The 25332-nt window shown below is 45.3% G+C and overlaps 1 protein-coding gene across 1 annotated transcript in view; it reads right to left on the bottom strand.

The window, feature by feature from the left end:
• The window catches only part of Chchd6 (coiled-coil-helix-coiled-coil-helix domain containing 6), a 225879-nt gene extending 201211 nt beyond the window's left edge, over positions 1-24668 (bottom strand). Inside the window, exons 1-4 of the mRNA XM_048416602.3 lie at positions 24489-24668; positions 5217-5421; positions 1831-1900; positions 90-234 (exon numbers count right to left, since the gene is read on the bottom strand). Coding sequence (XP_048272559.1) covers positions 90-234; positions 1831-1900; positions 5217-5421; positions 24489-24575 — 507 coding nt within the window. The 5' untranslated portion in view covers positions 24576-24668. The remainder of the gene's footprint in view (positions 1-89; positions 235-1830; positions 1901-5216; positions 5422-24488) is intronic.
• Positions 24669-25332: the final 664 nt, after the last annotated feature.

The raw sequence follows: 25332 nt of genomic DNA, 5'->3' as shown, positions 1-25332 counted from the left end.
TAGGCCCCAGGCTCCAGGGCCAGGCCTTTGCTGCCCATTATTAATTATTACACAGGCTGGAAGACGAGCAGCTCAGAAGACGCACTCACCAGTCGTGCTGACTGCTGCTGCTCACGGTTAGGGCTGGTCCACTTCTTAGGCAGTGATGCCTTCAAGTGCTTCTCAGCTGCCTCTTTCTCCTTTTTTGCCACCTTGACTAGCTCATCCTGGACTGCAGCCTGCTCCTGTTGGAACCTAGGCCAGAGAGGGACACAGAGAAACTGATGTAGAAAGCATGACTGGAAGAACATGGGCAGGAAAAGACCTGCCTGCTCACTGTACCTGACTAAGCAGGGATGGGGTTTTCTGGCCCTTGGCTGCCCAGAAGCACAGAACAATTCTTCCATCTGAGGGGAAGCCTCAGTGACAGCACCCACAGCCAGGGGACGATGACACTGAGACAACACAAATCAAGAAGAGGAGGGTTATCCATAGGCAAAGAATTGGACTGTCACATGCCAAAGGGAGTGTGTCAGGGCAGAGCTATTGAAATTCATAGAGCTATGAAAGTGCTATCCTTTCAAACAACTAGGCAGGGAGGGCCATGTCATTCTTGTTTGGCTGAGAGCCTGAAGGTTTTAAACAGCAGCAGTTTGGGGTTTTAAACATCTTACTTTGTCCTGAGTGCCCTTTGACTGGCATTCTGCTAGTCTGTCCTAATAGATAGAAGTTAGCAGGACTAAGATCTTCTGTGTTGTTCTTGAAAGAAAAACAGTGTGAACAGCATCAAGATCACCACAGAGGAAATACCACAGCATAAGGAAGAGCTATACCATAGCCCCACTGCTAACTTGGATTTATCTGAAATAAGTTCAATCTAATACCTGAGAATAATGAATAAACAATCTGATTAGCAATAAACATGCTTGAAAGCAGTGTAACTGATGGAAAGTAATTATAATAGTACGTAAAGCAGCAAGACAGAAAAATGCCTATGTTGCTAATATACCCTAAGCTAGGGTAAAGGCATGGAGTGCAAGAGACATCCCAGAACAGCCACAGCAGTTGTACTGAGATAATGAGTCTATGGGGATTTGTCTTCATTTTATGTATTTTTCTAAATCTTTTATCAGCATATATTACTTTAAAATTGTTAAAATGACTGAGGGGAAGGTTGTACATTCCTGGAGATGCCTTTGGGATTCCAGAGGGTAAATTTTGAGAACACAGGTCTTTATCTAGGGCTGTTCTGCTGTAGGGCAAGCCCCAGGCACGGCTGACACTGTCCATGGGTTGAATCTGGACCCTAGGACCATGTGGAGGCTGTTTCCTCAAGGATGACAAGGAAGCCCATCAGAGAAGGCCACAGAGGACAGTCTCTGTGAACTGCGCCATGCACCGTGCTTATTCTTGACTATGCTCTAAGAACATCCTCCTCTTACTCCTTCTTATGCAGTGATTTCTCCAGGTGACAAAGTGGGTCAAAGAATCAGGAAGCTGGCCTATACAAAGGGGCCTCTGTGCCCTAGCCACTTTTCTGTACATCCTAGGAGCAAAGTAAATAGTCCTATTTCATGACTGGCGAGCTCTCAGGACAGTGGCTTATGCTGGCAGAAGTTCATCGCATAGAAATGGGCAAGCTCCATTTCCTTCATTCCTCTAAGAACCCATCTCTTCAGTTCTAGATTTTATAGGAATCCATTTTTGGTAACTAAGTCCCCTGTGCCCTTTTCAGTGTTTTTTACCTTCAAATTAAAAGTTGTGTTTTAATACAAGTAATATAAATTATGAGGCAAGTGCTTCAGGGCCTGGTGGGGATGGGTAGGGGGACATACAGACTCTTGGGCTTACTTCTTGAGATCCTCTTTCACTGCTGAGGGCTGATGACCACCACCACTCTCTGTCCTGGGCACTTTGGAGTCTACAAATGAAATAGAGGAAAAGAACCAATCAACAACAGCCAGGATTGATGAAAAACGGGTGCAGGAACACACACACACACACACACACACACACACACACACACACACAATGTACTTTCTCAGGAAACCACACTCAGCATGTGGACAGATGTCCCTATGGAAAAGCATTTCCCATGGACAGACTGCAGAGTTCCAGAGGCAGACAGGAGCAGAGCCTCAATTAAAGCAGTCTGCAGAGCCAAATGAAAGGAAGCTGATCTGCCCACAGGTTCTGCAGCAGGGCATCCTCAATGTGGGGCTGGCAGCAAACCACCTGAGTACTCTCTAAGTTCACCATTACTTGCCCCATTGCTGTGAGCACTCAGAAACACAGACCAGACATAGCTGAGAGCAGTCATCCCTCTGCCGTGTGTGTGCAAGAGGAGGGTAGTGGCTCTTGTATCCTGTTTATTTTGGTTCCTGCCATGGTTTGAATGCTTGCCCCTCTAAAACTCAGGGTGAGCCATGACTACATTCTAACAGCAGTAATAGGTAGGCCTTTAGTAGCAATTCGAACTAGAAAGCCCCCCACCATGAATGGCACTGTTAACTTTGTAAGATGGTGGAAGCCCTGAGCTCTCACACTTGCTCTGTCCCCTGTGTAAGGCCCTGTTCAGGGACTCTGCCCAATTCCCATCAACAAGAAAGCCCTGACCAAATGCTGCCCTTTGATTTGGGACTTCCCAGCCCCCAAATCGTAAGAAATTGACTCATATGTCCTGAGTCCCCCACTACTACCTCAGGATTCTAAGGCAGGAGGCCTGTGCCAAATATTAACAAGCCACAGGTCTTCTTTCCGTTCCAGAAGGAAGGCATGTCCAAAACGACCACACCCGCTCATGAGTGGACAGTGGTACAGCTGAGGCTGAGGAGGGCATACCACATGCTCCTCAGTAACATACCAGGCTCTCACCTGGGACTGCCACAGCGGAGGACTGCCACTGGGACCTGCATTTCTACAGTAATGTTTCTCCTACTCATTTATAAAAGCTTTGTTCAGGGACAAATTGTAATATGATTTTTTATAGAAAATTCTTTTTCTGTGCTGAGGGTGCAATTCAGCTGGTAGGGTACTTGCCTGGCATACAGGAAACCATGGGTTCCATCCCCAGCATCACATATGCCAAGTATGATGAATACTTGTGACCAGGAGTATAACTTCATCCTCAGCTAGAGACAGAATTCAAAACCAGCCTGGGCTACATGAGACTCTGACTCAAAAAATAATAAATAAAAATTTTCCTTTCCCACTTAAAAATAATATCCTTCCCCACTATAGATAATGTGGCACTGATCCACCAACCTTCCTCCTATCGGGCCCACTCAGGTCCCTGCTCTCTCAATACTGAGCACCTTCTAGAATCTCTCTGCTTTTATAGCAAACATCTGCCCACTGTGGGCATTCTCAACTGAACCACCATAAAAACCTTCCAAACTCTCCACAAACCACGATGACAGCACTCTGTCAACATTCTAGTCTCCCTCTTTTATCAACCGCCCCTCAGCTGTTTTTCTTCTAAACTGACTAGCTTCTTAGAGCTTCCCACCTTCCTTTCTAGTTCGCTATGGTAGCTGGAACCTCTTCATTTCAATGGCCTTGGCTCCTACACCTGAGCAATGACATGAGGGAACACTTTAATTTTAACAGCGTTTCCTAACTTAGTTCTACCACTAACAAAAAGGCAAAAACTGTATTTAAAAGATGTCTTAAAACCAGTCCATTTCAAGCTGGTCCATTTCTGCCAAATCTTTTTCCACATTCAGAAACTTAAAACATACTCTGAAAAATATTTTGTGCGAAAACTAAGTGACAACTGAACTCCCATTATTCCTTTTAAACAGCTGAAACTTACTGAAATTGAAGCCAATGCTTATTCTCCACTGCTCAGACGACAATACATTGTGACAATCTTATTTTCCCATCGCTCTCTTCCTCTTCAGTTAATCTGCTTATTAAAGCTCAGTGGGTCAGGATAGACGCCTTTCAGTCCCTCTCATCTCTAGGCCAAAGAAATCCCAGGAGAGGCCTCCTGGGTAAAGGACAGGGATGGGGGGAGGTTGGGCTTATCCAACCCCATTCACTAAGATCTCAGAGTGAAATCCAGGCTCTGACTGGCTCTAAGGCCTGTAGGAAGCTCTGAGGCCTGAACACAGTGGGAGGAGTGTCAGAGCTCTCTAGTCCGTTGGAGGTGACCATGACCAATGTCTCCCCTTCCTTTGGACTTTGTAGTCTGGAGACAGTAAACTGCGTCTACATTTTCAACAGGCCACGCTGTACCCCACCTCTGCTCCTATTGTCAACTGCCTGAAAATCCCACCCACCTCCCACATTCACACAGACTCTGCCTAACATAAGGAAGCTGCTCTGCACCACCCCAGCCCTCAGCAGCTGGCATGAGCTTCTGGTGATCCATCTCATAAGCCCCAGGCTGGATACATGGCCTTTAACCAGAGCTGTGTGCACCCTGAGAGGGGGCTTGTCCCTGCCTTATGTTCCAGCAGTGCTACCTGGACAAAAGTGGACACTCCCACTCCCTAATCTCACAACCCCTCACAAAAAAAAAATTAAAAAAAAAATGGATAGGAAAGGCAGCAGTAACTCAAGGCCACCTAAGTGCTCCCCGCCCAGGGCACAGTCTGCCCTCTGTAGTGGCTTATTTAAAAACAATCAAATTTCAAGTAAGAAATCAGATTCTCACAAGGGTTCGTTAGTTAGAACAGCAAGCACTCCAAAGCCTTGTGAAAATTCTGTCTTCACTATACCTTATAGCCCTCTCTTCAAGGCTTTTGCTTTCTTTGTGTTTGCTACAAGCAACTTTTGAGAGGAGCACAAGAGAGCAGCATGGGTGCCAGGTCCACGGAGGTCAGGGTGTCTTGGGAGGCGGGTCAGATCAGGGTGGCTGAGGCTAGTGCCAGCATTGCTCAGGTGCCCAGCTGCCTCCCTTTCGTACACTTTCTATTCTCTGATTAGCAGCTAGGGTAGAGCTGCTACAGTTGAGTGACACTTCTGCCTCTGGATCCTGAAAAGCAGACGATTCCCTACCTGAGCTGTCAGACCACAACCGTCTGCTTCATCTTTTACATGCACAGCCATGGAAACACTGTAAGGCAAACAGTCTGACCCACACCTGCAACCTGCACCACCCCAGACAGTGTCTGTGGCATGAAGAGCCAGTGCCCCAGAAGGCAGTGACTCGCATCACTCAGGAGTAAAGGCAAGCCCAGCAGCAGCCAAGCAAATCTCTTGAAGCCTCTGTTCCCACTCCCCGAACATACCTGTCTGAGGGGCTTTAAAGGCGCCTTCCTGGGGGCCACGAGAAGGTGGAGGCGCAATAGGCACAGGCATGGAGGGCACAGGAGTGGTAGGTGTAGGGGTGGTGGGTACAGGGACAGTGAGTGCAGGAGCAGGACCCGGAGCTGGCTGCTGCCCTGCTGAAGGCTGGCTGGAATCCTTCATGCGGTTCACCACACTTTCCGACAGCTGTGAGAAAAAGAAGCAAGGAACAGGGACAATTACATGATGGAGTCCTTGAAACGTCATCCCCTAGAGCTACTGAGTGAAGACCAGCTCCAAGAACACAATGCTACTCAAAAGCCTCTCACAGCGGCCCAGTGCTGAGCCCACCTGGAATTCCAAGCCTATCCCAGGAAGTCCCCACTGGATTTTGAAGCTTTTTCTTCCATCTTGTCACCCTTTACACACACCCTACCCTTGGGGTTACATGACTCACGTCCCTTATGTCCCTGAGCCTCTCAACCTCACCAACCCCACTGATCACTTCTGCCTTCGAGGCACTCAGATGAAGTATCACTGTTACAAAGCATGACCGGGAAACAGCATGCCTCCACAGCCTCTGTGGGCTTGGCATGTTGATGTGTGGAAAGTTCAAACACTGACACTCACTCCTCACCTGCTCTAGTCACTACACAGGGCAGATAATCAAAATACTTGTTGATTAATTTCAACTGATTCCCCTAATGAAGCCTTGGTAACTGAAATGCTCACTCTTCTCAGAGGAAGTAAAATGGGCATGAGGGTGTCATAAAACAGTTTACATAGATGAAGTAGTGAGCTAGAGATAAATCCCAGATTTTAAAAAAAAAACCTTAAGAGTTCACTTCAGTAAATATTTATTAAGTGCCTAACATCCATTGGCTATCATAAAGCACACTTGAGGGAAAGACATTAAGAATGGCTTTGGGACAAAAAACACAATCAGCAGTTCTATTTCCAAATATCTATGGAAAGAAAGCAGTCCCCTGTGTGCACAAGATTGTGCTATGATGCTCACTGTGAGAAACAAAACTAAAATGTTGCAGCAGATCCAGGTGTGGTGGTACACGCTTTTAATCCTAGCACTTGAGAGGCAGAGACAAGAGGATCCCTGAGTTCTAGGTTAGTCTGGTCTACAGAGAGCGTTCTGAGATAACCACACAGAAAAACCATGTCCTTAAAAACCAAAGCAGGAGAGGGGGACCTGCAGGATATGAACATCCAGGAGAAAATGATTAAATTCTGCAAAATACCAGGAGCCACCAAACAAGATTGAGACAAGACACACATGTGAGAGGGTGCATGACACACTGCTGACTACTGGCGAGCCTCAGGACTCTGTATCTCAAAGTAGTAAAAAGACACCAGCTATGAAGATGCAAACAAGTCTAAATTGAATACACACATGCACATGTATAAACACAAATCCACAGTGAATTTTCACATCTCTGCACAGATGGACACACAGGCCACATAGCTCCTCATCAAAACCCTGCATAGGAAAGGGGAAAAGTATGTATATATGTGCATATGTGCTTCTCTGTATCTGTGTTTATGTGTATCTGTGTTTATGCCTTACTTTACTTTCTTTTTGCCAAGATCATTTCTTTGACAACTAAAGAGTATATTAATAACTGAAGATGTATAAAAATCAAGAAACTGGTGATAAGGGCAATCCCACACCTCAGTAGAAGAGAACAGAAGGTCCAGAATGAACCTGTATGTCTGTGGTCAACTGATAGTTCAAAGGGTTATGAGACTAAGCCTGGTCCCTAAGGATTTGTGTTGGAAGTTTGGTCCTCAGTGTGGTCATGCTTGAAGGTGATGGAACCTTTAAGAAATGGGCATGGGGACAGCCCTTACCCTTCTCCACTCTGGCTACCTGAGATATGATGTCTCCCTAATATGCTGCCACTCTTGTGATTTGCCATGAGGTGATGCAACCAGGATATTCCTCACCAGAGTTAGCACCCTGTGCTCTTGGACTTCAGCCATAAAAAAACTGGAAGCTAAGCTGGGCATGGTGGTGCACACCTTTATTCCCAGCATACAGGGAGGCAAGGGCAGGAGAATCTCTGTGAGTTGGAGGCCGGCATGGTCTACAAAATGAGTTCCAGAACGACCAGGGCAGTTACACAGAGAAACCCTGTCTTGGAAAAACCAAAACCAAACCAAAATAAAACTAGGAGCTAAATAAGACTCTTTTCTTTGTAAGTTCTCAGCTTCAGGTATTTCATCACAGTAGTAGAAAACAGACTGGCGGCAGCACAGGTGCCAACACACTTCAATGGGGGAAAGAACAGCCTCATCAGTAATAACGTATAGACAACCTGATATCACACGCAAGGTAACAGAGTTGGGCCCCACACTAAACTATACATTAAAAACTAATTTAAAACAGATCAGTAATCTGAAAGTAGGAGAAAAAAAAACTCTTGGAAGAATATGCAGAGGCAAACTGAATGACTTGTTTTTTGGCATAGATTCCTGGATGTAGCACCAAAAGTAAAGGCAACCAATTAAACAGATAATTGGACTTTATAAAAATTAAAGTTCTGTCTATGAAAAGACAATCTAAAGCAACTGAAACAATAACCCACAAAATGGAAGAAACATTTGTAAATCATACCAACTTGTATCTAGGACATACAAGGAGCTCCTACCACTTACAATAAAAATAAAAAATTACCCAACTGAAAGGAGTGGTGTAGTTTGGCTCAGTGTCCCCCGCAAAGGCCTATATGTTGAAGGCTGGTCCTTAGTGTGACACTACTGGCAGGTGGTTGAATCTTCAGACAGTGGAGTCCAATAGAAGGTCCTTAAGTCACTGACAAGTGTCCTCATCGGGGTGAAGGGACCCCATTCTGTTCTCTCCTTCCTTCCTATTTTAGGGGGTGAACAATTTGTTCTGGCACATGTTCTCATGATGTGCCGCTCTCATCAGTGTCCACAGCAATAAGAACAACAGTCATGGAGCTGACGCACAAGCCAAAGAAAAACCTCCTGACACCTTAACTCTCTCAGAACTTGGTCACAGTAACCCAATGCTAATACCATGTACAAAAGACCTGAACAGAAAATTCTATAACAAAAAGAAACAAAGGGCCAAGAAGAACATGAGAAGATAGTTAACATCATCAGAGATACAAAAATCAAGGCACACTGAGTGGACACCTCATATCCATCAGGGTAACTGCAATCCAAATGTCACACACAGTGTCACAAAGGTAAGAAGGCTCACACATTGGGGGGTATAAAACAGTATAGCCAGGGCAGTGAAGAGTCTGGTTAAACATAGAATTGACCATGATCCAGCAGTTCCACCACCCAGGACAAGCTAAGGAGAAAGGAAGCATGCCCACACATACCTCTACTCTAATGTTCACAACCACTTATCCAGAGCGGCCAAAAGGGCCCACTCAGATGTTCAACCAATGCATGAATAAGTAAAACAAAAATATCTATACAATGGAATACTATTGAGTAATAAAAAGGAATGAAATGTTGATGCAAACTACAACATGGACGACTCTAGAAAACATGCTAAGTGCTAAGCTAGACATAGACAGCCGTAGTCTGTACAACATAGACCCACATGCTCCATCCATCCAGGAAAGTCTCCAGACACACAAAAAAGAACTTAACAGCAGTTTGGGGCTAGGAATAAACTGCACATCATGCTGATCATATTTTATAGCAGAAAGAGAGAAAGCAAACACAAAATTAACAGCCCAGGAAGGATGTCCCAGTGGTAGGTTCTGGAAGGCAGGCACAGCACAGGCAAGAAGAGCTACAATGCTACAGTGCTACAATGGCTTGCTTGGCAAGCTCGTTATGGAGGTGGACTCTAACAGTCTGTAAGTGGAAAGGAGAGACTGATGGACAGGGAGAGAGCAAGGCTACTGCCACCAATTCTTGTAGGAAGACACCTGAGCGTGGATACATAGAACCTTCCCTGGTGAGGGGCCAAACTAAACTATGTACAAGCTTTGAGCAAGGCAGGAAGTTCAAGGAAGCTTACAGAAATGGCACAGGAGCAGTGCGGCAGGGAGTGCCTGTGCTAGGGGTGTGAGAAAGGCCTGTAGCATGGGGGAAAGGCTGCGAGTGGCTGCTGCCTTGAGTGGTAGGAATGAATGAGAACTTAAAGAAAAGAAGGAGTATGGGTTTCACATTAATGGAAGAACATGGGTAAGAATGAAAAGGCAAAGTTAAGAGACACCTCTAAGAAGGTAACACATTTGTGTGCTGAGACCAGAAAAGGGAACGAGCCTTCAGAAGTTAGCCAATTTGTTCAATGGGAAAAGCGAAGGTCAGCTCAAAGGTAGAGGAACCAGCCACATACTGAGGTCAAGCCCAGACAGGCTACACTGAGTAGAATATTCCTGCAGGGAGCTTCACTGTGGGAACAGAAGATGGGAAGAAAATGTGGGCATCTACCACTGTTCAGGAAACAGCTCCTGAAAGCTGATTCTTAATTTTTCAGGAAATTTAGCAAACCAATTGACTTCATGAGGGCCATTTGAAATTGACCTTAGGAGGGAGTATTTTCACCATGGAAATTCGGAAATCAGCTAACACTACCAGTAGGGCTCTTTCTAGTGTGTGTGGGTAGGGGGAGCAGTCCAGGGTAAGAGGTCAAGTCTGACTCCAGAGCAAGAGAAAGTCAAGGTGAAGGCTGCCATGAGTAAGTCATAGGCTCTGATTTGCCAGTCCTGGCATAGGTGGCATCAACAGAACCACGCTGCTTGGTGAGTGAAGGGTTAAGGAAAACATTGGCACAGTTTTTGTTGGCGGTAAGAGATTTGTAATATTTTTTAATGTTGCTACAAAATACAGCAAGTAATATTTTTAATCAACAAATACACACACACAGTAGTCATGCGAGAATAAACACCATCTGGGCAGTGCTCCCTGCACCAACAGAACCAGAACAGAGGCCGCCAGAGCCAGACGGGGCTGGGTGCTCAGTGCCACCAGCCCTCTGGTCACTGTTCCACCAAAGCTGGCCAGAAAGTGTCCAGTACAGCCAGCAGAGAACCATGGCAAGGGACAAAGATCTCTTTCTATCTCTGAGCTTCCATTTCCTCACCTAAAACAGGAGCGTGCTCAGACTGCTGACTTTGACACAGCTCAGGAGAAAGTGCTGTGCCATCGCCGCCACCCAGGACTGAATTCCAGCTAAGCCCCTGACTAGCTGCATGACCTTGGGAAGGGTCTTCTCACTCTAAGTCAGTTGCTTCTTGTGATATGGAAATAATTAATGGTGACTACAGAGCATCACTGAGGACTAACCTGCAGAAAGCAGCGGCACCAAGAAAACATCAGTGTGAGTTATTCAGTGTAAATGGCACACTCCAGACCAATATCAGTTATAAACCAGGCCAGACACAGGCCAAGCACATGCAGGTATATGAAAGGGTCAAGCACAGGGACTATGACGGCAGGTATCCAGGCTCTACTGACCTTGTGCACGTCTTTCCCGCAGTGTCCAGAACCCACACACAACAACGGCGGGTACTACTTAGAGCATCTCCAGGTCTGATACCTGGACCTACACTCATGCTGTCCTAACAGGGGACCCTAAGGAAACAGGGTATTTTCCTGCCACCATGGTACGTTTGGCTGGCACCTCCACAGTGTGAGGTAAAGTCCAAGAAGGCCCTCTTTCCTACTCTCTCTAGCCACACAGCCCTCTTCTGAGTTCCCTGGTGGTGGTATGTGAGAAGGAACACAACAGGAAGGCCAGAGAGGAACTGCAAGAGGCCAGAACTGAGGCCTCAGTCTAAGTCACAACAGAGACCTCACCCCTTCCTTTCATCACAAATGCTTCTAGAAACCCAGATTCCTCCAAATCCTCAGAAACAAACACTACCTTCAGCCAAGAGCATCCACAAATTTAGTTCCCAAAGAGAGGACAGATAGTTGCATAGTCTGGGCAAGTCATGTGGCCACACCACGGATGAAAGTTGTGGGGAGCTGATGCTGCTTTACCACATGAAATACCCAACAGAAGTGTGACAGTTGAGCTGTGTCCGCTAACAACTGAAGAAGATCAGGGTCGGGGAAGTACAGCATATGTACTAACGCACCAGGAGCTAACACTTGGCACTCACCACAGTCTCCTCACTACTCCTCCCAGCCTCCCAGCCCTGGTAATCAAGGTGCAAAGCAGGTGAAGAACTACCCCACCACAGAGCAGGCCACTGGACCCCTGGGTCCACGCTTTATCCCGCCTTCCTCTGTCATGGAGCAATGGAGTATTTGTTCTCAAGAGCAAGAGGACATGCTTGCTATGAGGCCCTCAATGCTGGAACAGCCCCCGGGATGGTTCTCACAGTAAGGCAGTAAGGGGTCGAGACAGTTAAGAAAACAAGGAACACAATGGAGTCTAGAGTAGGCTAAGCAAAAAGGAAACTCGGTACATCAATCTGATCAAAACTCTGCCTCCACTCCCCACTCTCTCAGTTCTCTGCCTGGTTTCTCTTCAGGAACTTCACAATCTGACACAATATACATGTGATTTCCTGTACACCATCACCAGAATATAAGCCCCATCCAAGGCAGCCAGGATTCCACTTTGCTCTAGCTGTATCCTCCATGCCTGAAAAATTCCCAGGCACATTAGAAGTGCTAAAATACTTGTCAAATTAAACATGTAGTAAAGGTCAGGTACACAACACTGTATGCATATAACAGATTATTAATAGTCAGGTTTCCATTATCATGGCAAAATACCTGAGATAATCAACTTAAAAGGAGAAAGGGCTTATTCTGGCTCATGACTTCATTCAGCACATGGTTCCTGCCTCTACTGCTTTGGATCTGTGGTGACTTAGTACTTCCTATCAAAGGAGGCCTATCCTATTTAGGTTTAATGACCAAGCCATCTGAGAAAAAGGCCTAGACTAGAATGGCCTATAAGCATGTCCGGGGAGTAAATACTAATTATTTGAAGGACCCAACCAAGTGTGAGCAGCAGCATCCTACGCATGTGGTCCTGGACTATATAAAAGAGCTAGCTAAGCATGAGCTCATGAGCAAGCCAGCAAGTAACATTCCTCTACAGTTTCTGCTTCAGGTACCTGCTTTAATTTCTTGCCCTGACTCCCCTCAATAATAGACTGAGACCTGGAAGGTTAAGTTGCTTTAGATCCATATTTTATCACAACAGAAAGGAAACTAGGGCAAGGCCTAGTCACTTCCAGAGCAGCTGAGAAGCAAAGATCAAGGAATGGGGTTCCAACAACCCCTGCAGAGGCACACTTCCCATGACCTACACCCTACCATCTAAAGGCTCCATCTCCCAGGACCACCATAGACTATGGGAAACAAGTTTCAGCCTTAGAAGCAACATCCAAGCCTAAGAAGAATGTCAAGTTCGTCAGCATCAACTTCTCAACAAGCTTGTCATCAGATAGGGGTGAAAAGGACAGACAGAACGTAGTCATAGATACATACACAGTTCAGCTAAGTCCCCAGGAGTGGGAGCTCCAGGGCTCCCCTAAATGAGGCCTTGAACACATCCTACATTCAGGGAAAAACAGAAATGCACTTTGCAATCAGGGGTGAGGTAGAGGGTAGCCTCCCAGAGCTGGGAATGGCACAAGCAAAGACATACAGAGAAGGAATGAGGTTCCTGAGGTTCAGTCACAAAGATCACTGGTGGCTATATTTAAAAATTAAGGTACAGAGGGTTGCTGGGCTCCACCTGATGAGGCTTCCGAATGACAAAAAGCTAGAGTTGATTCTGCCATCAACTGGAACCACTGCAGCTTCTGAAAGAGACTTAGCCAGGATTTTCTCTGCACAAAAGAGTCTGGCAAAGGAGAAAGAGGGACTTGAGATAATGAAAGCACAGAGGAAGTGTGGCAACACAGGGTGCAGATTAGGAGTGGAGGCTGAGATGTGTACTTGCTGGAGAGTGGACAGGGGGAATGGATACTGAAGACACTAAGGGACAGAAATTAGTTAAGACCTGTCTGAAGGCGCAGACAAATGAAAGAGCAATTCACAGAACAGCAAATATAACACATCTCACTGCACAAGCCAAAGGGAAGAGCACGTTTGAATATAGGCTTGGGGAGAGTCTGAAAGGATTCCTGAGAAATTGTGAACAGTTGGCATTTAAAAATAAGATGTATTCTGCAAGAAGAAAAAGTCATAAAGTAGTGGAGAAGAGAAAAGATGACAGTGAGGCTCTCAGCCTGGCTTGCCGGAGAGGAGGTGTCACTGCCGAGCTAAGAACAGTCAATGTGTAAAGTGTTCCGAATGCATCCAAGTAGCTCTGACCCTCTGCCACTCCAGAAACACAGGGGAAGAAATCAGCAAGGGACCCTGTGCAAGAGCCCAGGAGCAGACTGGAGGAACGAGGTCACTTCTCAAATTCCAGAAAGGGACAATGCGCTAGCTATTCTTAGTTGTCAATTTGACTACATATGGAACAAAAACGCCAAAATGGAGGTTACACTTACGAGGGTTTTTTGCTTAATTTGAAATAGGAAGATCCACTTCTAATCCTGCTCTTTGGGGTAAGAAGACAACCCTTTAACCCATTATCTTGAGGCAGGAAGACACATCTTAAATTCAGATCTTTAGTGCAGATCTAATCTTCTGCTGGAAGCCTACATAAGGACATGGAGGAAGGAAGCTGTGCACTTTGCCTGCTTGCCCTTACCTGGCTAGCAAGTCCAACCCTTCACTGGCATTAGGGTCTACTTCTTTGGGATTCCAGTATATACACTCAAGACCACCTGACACATCCAGCCTCGTGGACTGACCCCAAGCTATGGATTCCTGTACTTTCTGTTCACAGTCAGCCACTGTTGGATTAGCTGGACCGAAGCTTATAAGTCATTCTAATAAATAAATCCCCTTTATAAAGAAAGAGTGAGAAAGATTCATTCTATAAGTTTTGTTACTCTAGAGCAGTGTGGTTCTCAACCTTCCTAATGCTGTGACCTCTTAATATAGTTCCTCATGGTGTGGTGACCCCCAACTATAAAATTATTTCCCTTGCTACTTCATAATTGTAATTTTGTTACTGAGTTTAATGTAAATATCTGATATGCAGATGGTCTTAGGTGACCTCATGAAAGGGTCGTTCTACCCCCAAAGGGGTCACAACCCAAGGTTGAGAACCGCTGCTCTACAGGGCCCTGATTAATACAGGCAACAAAGCAGGAACAGAGGCAGAAAAACCCCAGCATCAGACCCAAATGAAAAGGCACTGTGCACATGTCACATGCCAGGTTTCAGTTAAATTCATTTTCTGTGCATGGCCATTTTATACTGGGGGGGGGGGGCTGGAGAGCCACCCATGATCACAGATGACCAAAATATTAAGACTAACACTCAAACTGAACCCTAGTAGCAATAGTGACACCTGTACAAAGGAAGGCAGGAACATGGAGCTCCCTGGAGGGGAGAAAACCATGCTCTGTCAGGGCTGGCTCAGGAATTTGCAGCCACATTGCCTCTGAAGAGCTTTATGGAGAGGGAAGAGGAGGAGCGGTAACTAGGAATTCAGCAAGCAGTCAATATGAAAATTAGTAGATTTTCAGCCTCACAAATCTTACTATCTACACAGCTGAGAAGTAACAATGTGGAGGTAGTTTTGTCAATTCATGAAGTAAGGTGTCGGTTCTCTTAAGGGCAGGAGAAGTGTCACCAAGGTCACTAGGGATAAGAAATGGCTTGCAGGCCCACCAAGTCTACGTGACTATGTTCTGTCCATGCGGCAGCATGTTTTCCAAGGTCTCATGGGTGTCAGGCATTGTGCAAACCCTAGACAAGTAGGAGACCAAATCTGTTCTGTGCCCTCTCCCTGCCTGCGTTCATGGCTCCTGTGGGCCGGGGCACTGGCTCAGTTGTGTACCAAGGCAGTGTCAACGGGCTGATCTCTAGAGCAAACAGTTTACCTGACATCTCATTGAGTCAAGTTCTTGGGGCCCAGATACCCCAACCCTTGAAGAGACACTGCCTAATCCTGCAGTACTGAAGACTCCTCTCCTTGCTGGGGCTGTTGCCTTGGAGACAGCATTCCTAGTCCTTCAACTTCTTATGGGCTGAAATTAGACCCACCGGCTGCTCAGCACAGATGTAAATCCCAGAATGTCAGGACAAGAAAAGCCCTCAGGGACCTCCCGACACCAAGCACGGCACATGACACCAAGTACAGCACACACAAGTGCCTGCTGGGGTCAGGTGGGTGACAGAAGCAAACAAAGCAGGCCTAGCAAAGAAAAGCAAATCATGTAAGGCTCTGTGGCGGGAACAGTGCTAAGGGCAAAAGGGGGACAGCCGCCTTGTCGCTCACACAAAATGCTGCCATACGGAAAGACACCAGACTGTCAATGGGTTTTTTTCCCCTTCCAAAAAAGCTAAGAATCAAATTATGTAAAGCTTCCCAATTTTTAATTGGTAGCAATTAATTCAAACCTATTAATAACATAAAGTTTCTGGGCTCACGGTTGGGGGCAAGAAAACCAGCCAATGTCTTCAAATTCTATCCAGCTAGTATCATATGATCTGTAGCAGACACTGAGCCATGTCTAGTGACTCCTGCTTACCAGGCAGAAGGCAGGAGGCAAGTAAGGGATTGTGATTGGCTCAGAGCAGGAATTAGTAGGAAGTGAGTGGGTCTGCAGGGGGCACTGAGAAAGGCTCCTTCAGAGGGCAGTCCCTTACCACAGTCCTAAGGAAGAAGATTCAGCCAATCAAAGGAGAAAAAGAAACCATTGGTCCAGAGGAGGGCATCACAGGCCAGACCAGGGAACAGCAAAGCACAGTAGGCGTGTTGCCCGCTGCCCATCTTGATGGAAGGGTACCAGCACATGAGCTCCTGGTGAGTCTGGCATGGCAATAGGCCTTTAACCCAGAGGCAAAACTTGACTGTGACACAATCAGCCCTGACTCTGAACAGTCTGACAGAAGAAATGCAGATGAGCTGCTTTCAAGAGGGAGGACAAACCAGGGCACAGGGACAAAGTTTTCCTGCCTGTCTCCTTTGAGCCTGAGTTTTATGACCATTTAACAAAAATTTGTCCAAAAGTCAGATGGAGAGAGGAGGTATGGACTGAACTGGGGGGAAAGCAGTAAGAACAGGGCTGGAGAGGTGCTCAAGAGAGCTTGCCCAGCAGGCACAAGGCCCTTTGACCCATCCCCGGTACAGGTGGTTTCCAGAAGAGTAGTAATGACAAAGGGATAATGAAGTGGAGACTGCTGGCAAGGTTTGTCACTGAAGACTGAAAACAGAAATGAGGGAGACTGCTAACACAGATGAGGGACTGGAGGGCAGAAACAGGTCCTTTCTGCGAGACATAGAGGAGGGGTGCAGGCAGGTTTCATGTGGACAGTGAATTAGATGCGCACACAGCCCATGTGTTACACAAGGGGACATGAGCTGGCCGTTTGTAACTGCTCTGGGCTGGAAACTGACTCCAGAAGTTATCAGCTAATGAATGGGAGTGGTAGAGAATGACTGACGTTGGGGTGCAGGAGAAGGGTAGAACCAGAAAACACCCTGAAGCTTCAGTCAGAGCCAGGCAAATAAGCAGTGTCCTAGATTGCTTTCTGTGGCTGTGATAAACCACTCTGACAGAAGCAAGCTTGAGAGGAAAGGGTTCATTTCAAGTTACAGGGCAGGAACTACACAGGAAAGCTGCCTGCTAGCTTGCTCAGTGTAAGGTCAACTACCTTTCTTGTACAGTCCAGAGCCCGCTTGCCTAGGGATGCTACTACCACTCACAGCGTCACACTCCTTCATTGGTTAGCAGTCAAGAAAATGCCCCCCCACATGTCCATCGGCCAATGTGATGGAGGTAATTCTTGAGGTGAAGTTCTCTCTTCCTGACCACCAAAATTAGGCACTACAGACAGCAACTGCAGCTTTCATCCTAGACCCAGAAACACTAAGAAAGAGCAGAACTCTCCCTGCCCAATGGCAGGACTTGCCATCCTCAAGGGTCAGGGATGCCTCCAGAGCTACATCTTTCCCAAATGAAGGCAACAGCCTTCCAACAGCCACCCTTACATCTACATTGCTTTTTTGGGTTCTGTGACACAGTTGAGGGGCACTGCAAATTTTCACCTTACGTGAGGGTAGCATCCCCAATTCAGAAGGTCAGAAGTACCTGCATCTCTTTATGCTGTTAAACATTACCACTGGATATAAAGGGGTCAAAAGCAAAAAATAGTAACTCAAACTGTGTGCATATCCCTCGACTGCAATTTCATACACTCTGAATCTGGGAAAGGCTGGGCCTATATATCCTTTGCCTCCACGGGTGAGAAAGGACAGAAGGGCCTAAAAGGTTCTGACTGCCAAAAGAACTTGCTCTTCTTTTTCTTCTAATGCCTCAAAACTAGCCACAAGATGTGACTGCTGTCAGAGCATTGGTCAGAACCACACATCTGAAGCACTCAACCCAGGAATGTGCAATCAGGCACTGTGTGCTGGACTCTACATCCTAACTCAGACACCTTCATTGCAAATGGGAAATAGAAGCGAGCTACCTGTCTCCTGGCTTTCCAAGTTGGCATTTCCTTTTGCGACTCCATCAAACTATATTCACCTGTCACAAGTCAAAGAGAACTTTACATCTGAAGAACACTGGGGAACTTATGCACCCTTGAACGCGCCTGTGCTAAATGGGTGCACAGAAATGCTACATCCTATCTGTCCCCCCCAGAGCCAAGGCCTTTGTCCAGGTCTTCCAAGATGCTTAGTCTGCCTCACTGCCTTTAACCAAGTCAAACTAAGACGAACGATACAACCAGAGAACAGACATGGTAGACTGGACAGGATCCTAAGCACAGAAATAACAACTTTCAAAAACAAAAGAAAGACATGGAACAAGAAAAGAGGATAATATAGAACATGATTACAGCACAGATGTGGAACATCTGAGGAGCCAAACTCAACACTCTTGACAACAGCATGGTGGAAAAGAAAGTTGCTGCACAAATATGAGGTAAGTCCATAAAGCCTTGGTGAGGAATAAATCTCATGCTCAGCTGCCACAGTGTCAGCTTGGATAGAAGAGCTGTCAACCCATTAAAGCCAAGTTTGGAATCACAAATGTACAGCATAATAAACCAGACATTCCTAACTTCAAAAGTTAATCTTTGTCCTCTTAAAATTTCTAAGAGATAAGCAGTAAACAAGAGCTGAAAGGAAGGGGAGACAAATGACTAAAAGGTTAAGACTACCAAACCCTTAAAGGGAACCTACACACAATTTACAGCTAACATGCTTAACAAGGGAAGGCTCAACGCTTTATCCTTAATCACAGGCAAGGACATTACTCTTACCACTTCCATTCAACATACACTGCTGAATCTAGCTAGTGGAATAAGAGAAGAAAAAGAGGGTTGGCAACATTGCTGAGAATAAAAGCACTTGGCATACAAACCTGACCTGAGTTCAGTCCCTGGGACCCAAAATGGAAGTCGATAACCAATTCCCAAAAGTTGTCCTTTGACCTCCATACACTCACCATGCACCCAAGCACACACATGCACACACACTAAGATTTTTTAAATGAAAAAAAAAAAAAGAGGCATCCAACTTGGAAAGGAAGAAGTAAAAAGTCATTTGCATGATTTGCAGATATCATCTTAACCATAAAATATTCTAAGGAATCAACAAAAAAGCTACTGGGATAAAGGAGCTCAAAAGTCTGCATGATCAATATGCAAAAATCAACTACATCCGAGCAAAAGAAAATGCGAGGACAGAATTAAGAAAATAATTTCACTCACAATAATACCAAAAAAACAAAACCTTTTCAAATACACTGAAGAAAAAAAAATCACACTGCTGTGCACTCAAAGCAAAAGGTATTGCTGAGGAAACAAGGAGAGAGACACTAACTGGAGATACTTTTCAAACACACAGGCAGGCAATGCCACTGTTAAATGTGGGGACTGGGGAGATGGCTCAGTAGATATGGCACACATTCTGGCCTACAAAACCCAAGTGCTTACTATGTCCTTTCTAGGATTATTTTGTCAATCTCAATTTTAAAACTACCTTCACATACACCACACACAAAAATTAACTCAAACAGATGATGGACCTAAATACCCTCAAACTATCAAACTTTAGTAAGAAAAAAAAAAGGAAGACATTTCTTTTTATTGTATCTAGGCAAAGTTTTCCTAAATACAATACCAAAAGTACAATTGATGGTTTTTGAAGTTTAAAATTATAAACGCTGTACTTCAAAGACTGTTATAAAAACAGAAGCAAGCCACATATTGGAAGAAAAAAAAGCTTCAAATTAGAATGTAAGAAAAGGTTTGGATTCAGCAAAAAGAAAACATTACTCAATGATAAAAAAGACAGCCCAATTAAAACGGGAAAAGGCCTGAGTAAACATTTCACCAAAGAAAGTATGTGGGCAGCAAATAAGCCCATAAAAGATGCACATGGATCCTTACTAGAGAGACACAAATTGAAACCACTACATGAATGCTATTTCACAGCACTACTAGTCACTATCAGCAAAGCAACAGCAAGAACAAATGTGGAAAGGATATGAACTTGGAACGCTCAGGTATTGCTGGTGAAAACAGAAAATGGGATGGCCACTTGAGGAACAACCTGCAAGTTTCTTAAAAGGTTAAACTTAACCTTATAAAAACCACCCAGAGAACAGACTCTTAGGTTTATATCTGTTGAAAATGACAACAAACAAATGTCCACAGCAGCTTTACTCATTACAATGTGGAATAGGAACAATACAAATGTCACCAACTGACTGGTGACTGAATAAATGCATGCGCTATAGATCCATACAACACAGCAGCCTTCACCAACTACGACTTTCACGTGACGGGCATACACCACCACTAACAGAGCAATGTCAAAAACGTTTAGCAGGAGCTGGAGAGATGGCACATTAGTTAAGAGAACTGGCTATTCTGAGGACCTGGGTTCAATTCCCAACACCCGCATGGTGGCTCACAACTGTATGTAACTCCAGTCCCAGGGGATCCAATACCCTCTTCTGGCCTGTGTGGGCACAGCTCATATGTGACACATATATACATGCAAGCAAAAATACTCATACACATAAAAGTTTTTTAAAAAGGAAGTAAAAGTTAATAAGACTGGATGTGGCTTAGCAGTAGAGATCTTTCCTAGAATGCATTAGACTCTGGGTTCTATCCCTACACTACAGAAAAAAAAATTACACTAAGCAAAAGAAGCCAGGCATATAAGATACGCAAACCCACCTACATGGATTTTCCAGAAAAGGCAAATTTATAGAGGGAGAAGGAATAACTGTTACCCAGAGCTGTGGATAAGCAATAGGAAGTGTCCTAGACACACGTAGCTTTCAGAGCTCACAAATGTTCCGTAAGTAGATATGGTGACAGCTGCCCAATTCTGTACATTTACTAAAAAATCTTGAAATGGTAAATTTATATTTAAAATACATCTCAATACAGCTTTTTTAAAAAAGAGAAAAAACAAAAATTGATATTACCCAATCCTTGAAGACCGCTCCTGACTAGAGATCCAAACTAACATGTTCACAGCCTTGCCTGGCATCCAGGGTCCAGGCTGATCCTGCCACATGGCAAGGCTTGTCAAGCATCTTTACCCCTCAAGGAGGCCAACCATGTTAATGTTGCCTCAGAGTCAGAGCTTGAGCCAAGTCTTACACTAATCCACTCTATGACCTTTGGGTTACTTTCTGTTGCTGATTCTGCCTCCTCCTTTCTGAAAGTCGAATGACATCTAACCTCCAAGATGAATGAGGACAATGACATAGCACAAGGTAGCATGTGCAGAAGAAATGCCCTTAACACACTTGGCACAGCACTCAGCACAGTTGACATATGTATTCTTCCCAGGACAGGCTCAGGTCATACCTGATCTACGTCCCTCCTCAGTGAGGCATTTCTCACCAACCCAGTTGGAACAAGCATAAGTCCTACTACTTTTTGCAAGCTTTTAATTCCTTCTCAGAAACTATAGCTTTTAAATTCTTTGCCTTTTTGTTTACCTTCCAGGCTCCAAGATGGCAGAGAACCTGGCTTTGTTCCTCATCCCTGTAAGACCAGACCAGTGTCGGGTAAATAACACATTGGCAGTGTTTGCTGAGTAGCTCAGGTAGTGATCTGGCAAGCAGCCTCCCTGGCATCTGAATGTTTTGGGATTGTCTCCTGTGTAGCTGGCTAATCTTTCATCATATTTCCCTTCCCCAGCGGTCCAGGGCCTGCCTCATAGGTGTAATGAGTAATGATAAAGTTTATCCAGTCAGAAGGATGGAATGAGCCTGGAATGAGCGTAGGCACCTAGCTGAATAAGTAGGCTCCTGAAGTGTGTGGTGCAATAGGGGGTGACTAGCTGAAAAGAAGTGGTTTGGGAACTAGGAAAAGTCTGCATTTCAACAATCAACCAAGTTCAACTGAATTACTAGGACAGCAGCTTATACCAGATGGAAAAGAAAAAAAAAACAGACATTTATAAGACATTGTTGCCTTCTCCTATAAAACCATGAGATTCAATATACTGACCAAAACAATCTTCATGTATTTCATGCATGCTTGCTCTGAAATCAGGAGCTGAATATAATTGCAACATTTTGCATTAATTAATTTTTTTTTTTACCTTCCACAGAATTAGGGCTTGAACTCGCTATGTAAATTTATGCAAATTAATGTGCAAATGAGCTAGGCCCTAACACTTGATTTTAAGGAAACAAGAGCACTGGGATCAGGCCCCAGGGATTAAATACAAGTGGTCTCTAAGAACATTTAACTTTTTTTGAAAGAGCTAGGGCAGATAGTCTCTTTTGGAATCTATCTCTTATTGACTTCTCATGTGTTCAACTGCTTTATTGATCTGATTGTTTAAATATTTGTTACTGATTTTTTTCTTATCCGCCTGAAGACCAGGTAAACTCCTTAATCCTCAAGTAGCTACTAACAACAACAAGCCCTCCTCCAAATACTTCTTTACCTTAATGTCCTTTCTTCCACCTTCCTCATTAAATCCGGACACACTGAACATGGCTTTTCCAACAGGGGGCCAAGACCTCACTGACTACCCCTGGACAAGCCATTTAGTCTCTCAGATAAACTAGAAAAGGAAGCTAACAACCACTGATGCTCTCCTAGTTCACTCACCTGTAAAACTAAGCAGTGTACTATCCCTCTCAGACCAGGCAGAAGCAAAATCAAGACTTCAGACTGCCTAAACATCCATCACCTGGCTGTAGGGAGCCCGACAGAGCTAGGCTAGTCCCGGTGCTACCCAAGCGTGCCTTAGGAAGTCCTCACTGTCTCCAAGCTTGACTTTCCATCTTTAAATTGTTTATACTAAGGTATGGAAGGACGGCTCAGTGATTAAAATGCTCACTGCTCTTCAAGAGGACTTGAGTTTAGTTCCTAACACCCAGGGTTGGCAGCTCACAATAACCTGTAACTCCAGTATCAGGGGTGGTTTGACACCTTCTTTTGGCCACGCTGGGCACCTGTATGAATGTGATACACAGACAGACAAGCGAGCATGTGCACCCACACACAAATTGTTTCAAAAATGAGAGGAGGTAATTTTAAAGACTTTATACGCTACCGGATGATTATAAGAACTAGAAATAGAAAGCCAGAATCATCTCCAATGGCACTTCTCAGAACCTGTGGACTCAGGTCTGCGGAGCCCTACTGAACCAAGATACCCAGTGACAAAGTGAAAAATATCCTGAGCCAAGGCCACCTTCTTAAGTTCTACCTCAACTTCTCACCTCGGCCTTCAACAGAAGGTATCTTCCTGCACTTAACTCTTGCCACAAGCCAAGTCAGCAATACCACCTGGTCAATACCGAACATGCTGCATATTCTGAGAGGCCTCCACAAAAACAGCCTGCATGTCTTCTCCACAGCTGTCTTGGTAGTATCCAGGGTAACCTTCCCCTTTTATCTCAAGTGGGGCAAGTGAAACTCAACAAACAACTCATTCAAGTAAGGTCATACCCCTAAGGAGCTTAGATGTCCAAGCCTTGGAAGTCTTTTTCTGAACCTCCTCACTAATTCACCTAGACTAAACTCAGAACATTCTGTTTAAATCTGATTTATTTCATTGGGTGAATTGGTAAGCACTTAACAATTATTCACTAAGTACCTACTATGTGTCATGCGTAGCGCCCACTACGTGTCATGCACACAAGTTTTAGAAACAGCTCTGGAGTTGACCGACTGTCCTGGGCCTCCTGCTTTGTTAACTATGTGACCTTAGACAAGTTCTGCCAACAGCACCTCAGTTCTCTGTAAGTGACAAAAGTGGCTAAGAGACCAGACATGTGGTCGTGTGGGACTTTAATCCTAGCACTCAGCAGACAGAGACAGGCAGATTTGGGATTTCTGGGCCAGTCTGAGCTAAATAGTGAGACCCTGTCTCCAAACAAAACAAAAGACAAGGGTGCTAACAATTCTACTTCTCATAGCTCTGTTGAAAATTAAATAATACCTGTAAAGGGCTGCCACTTTGTACTAAAACAGGAGCTTTTCTTCTCCTAAGTTCTTGGAATAATGTTATGAATCACACAAGAACTTCAGTCAAGGAAGCAGCTAAAGCTCTAATGGGAAATGCAACAAACACAGTTTTGTTCTGTTTTGTTTTGTTTTTCAAACGAGTGCTGTGAAAATCATAAATGTGTGACCGTGGTGTGGGAAGCTGCTTGAGACTCTGTGGTCAAGGAAGGATTCTTGGACGGTATCTGAGCTGTAACATGATGGCAGTCAGATTAATGATAACTGAAGAACATCAAACTGCTGGGATCTTCTTGGGAAGAAAAAGGAGGTCCTGAAGCAAAATAAGTATATGTATGAAGGTGAGGAACAGGCCAGGGAAGGGATGGACGGGTCAGTGTGCACCAGGATAGCTTGTAAAAGTGAGACATTTCCTCCTCTTTGACATGGTGGAGATCCACTATTAAGGTTTAAGATGAATTGTGGATGAGGTGTATGGTAGCTAAAACTCCCCATTTTGGGACCTCACGAAGCCACGTGATCAAGATTGGAAATGGGAGAACACCTTCAAGAAGTGCTACAGCACACGCAAACAGACGCACACGTCAGGAGAGGTGGGGTAGTGCGAAACAAATTCGGAACGTGAGAGCCAAGGTGGTGGAAACCGACTTGAGGCTGCCGGCTGCCCCTGGGTGTCAGCGGCCTCCCCCATCTATCCTGGTCCCTAAACCGCGTCTCCCGCTCCCGCCCGCACGCTCCTCGGGCCCGCGCCCTCCCGCCGCGCTGCTCACCCGGATGCCCTGCAGCACCCGGACCCGCTCCTCCTCATCCATCTCGAAGGACACCCTTCGGGCCTCGGCGCTCTCAGCGCTGCCCATGACAGAAGGCGGGCAGGGCGTGCAAACACGCGAGCCGGTTCCACAGCAACCAGGACGACGCCGCTAAGCTCACTATGATCTTCACTCGGGACACAAGCCAGCAACACCGAGTTCTATTGGCTGCTGCTGTTGGCGCGCGTTGCATTGTGGGAGTTGTAGTCTGGCATTCTGGCGCCGTAAAGTGGCTGGGGGCGTGGTTCTCAGTCAATGGGGAAAATGGACGGAGGGTCTAACAGATACTGAGGCAAGGTCAAAGGTTCTTATAAATGTTATACCGGAAGTAAAGCAACGGTCGTGTTCTGAGAAGAAACTAGCAAGGATGCTGAGGCAACTGTCTATTGTCTGTGTTCAGGTTAAGAATTATTCAGTTACCAAGAACTGAGCAAAAACCCATTCCCAATCCCCACTCCATTCCCACCTTAGTCTTCCTAGGCTTAGGTCATTAAAAAAATAAATAAACAAATTCCAAACGTGAGTAAGTGAATTTAGTGTAGTGCACTGTAATACCGTAAGACAAATTAATAAATCATGGTAACCTCATCCAGGGAGCTTTTGAGAACTAAAGGTGAGTGTAGTTCGCCATGAGAAGGCCTGGGAAAAACTATCCTAGGAACCAACTGTTAATACCAAAGATTCAGAGAGAAAGACCACTGACGCAAATCGTCAGGGCCCAATTAATTAAAGCAAACTTTTTTATTCTTGTACACAGTCTGTTCCCCCCAAGGCGGGGTTCAAGAAGTCAGATTTGGAGGGTGGG

Source organism: Myodes glareolus, chromosome 6 (genome assembly GCF_982192425.1).
Source record: "Myodes glareolus chromosome 6, mMyoGla1.1, whole genome shotgun sequence".
NCBI classification, from domain to species: Eukaryota; Metazoa; Chordata; class Mammalia; order Rodentia; family Cricetidae; genus Myodes; species Myodes glareolus.
The sequence above is the reverse complement of the archived record's forward strand: the minus strand, read 5'-3'. Positions and strand labels throughout refer to the sequence as shown.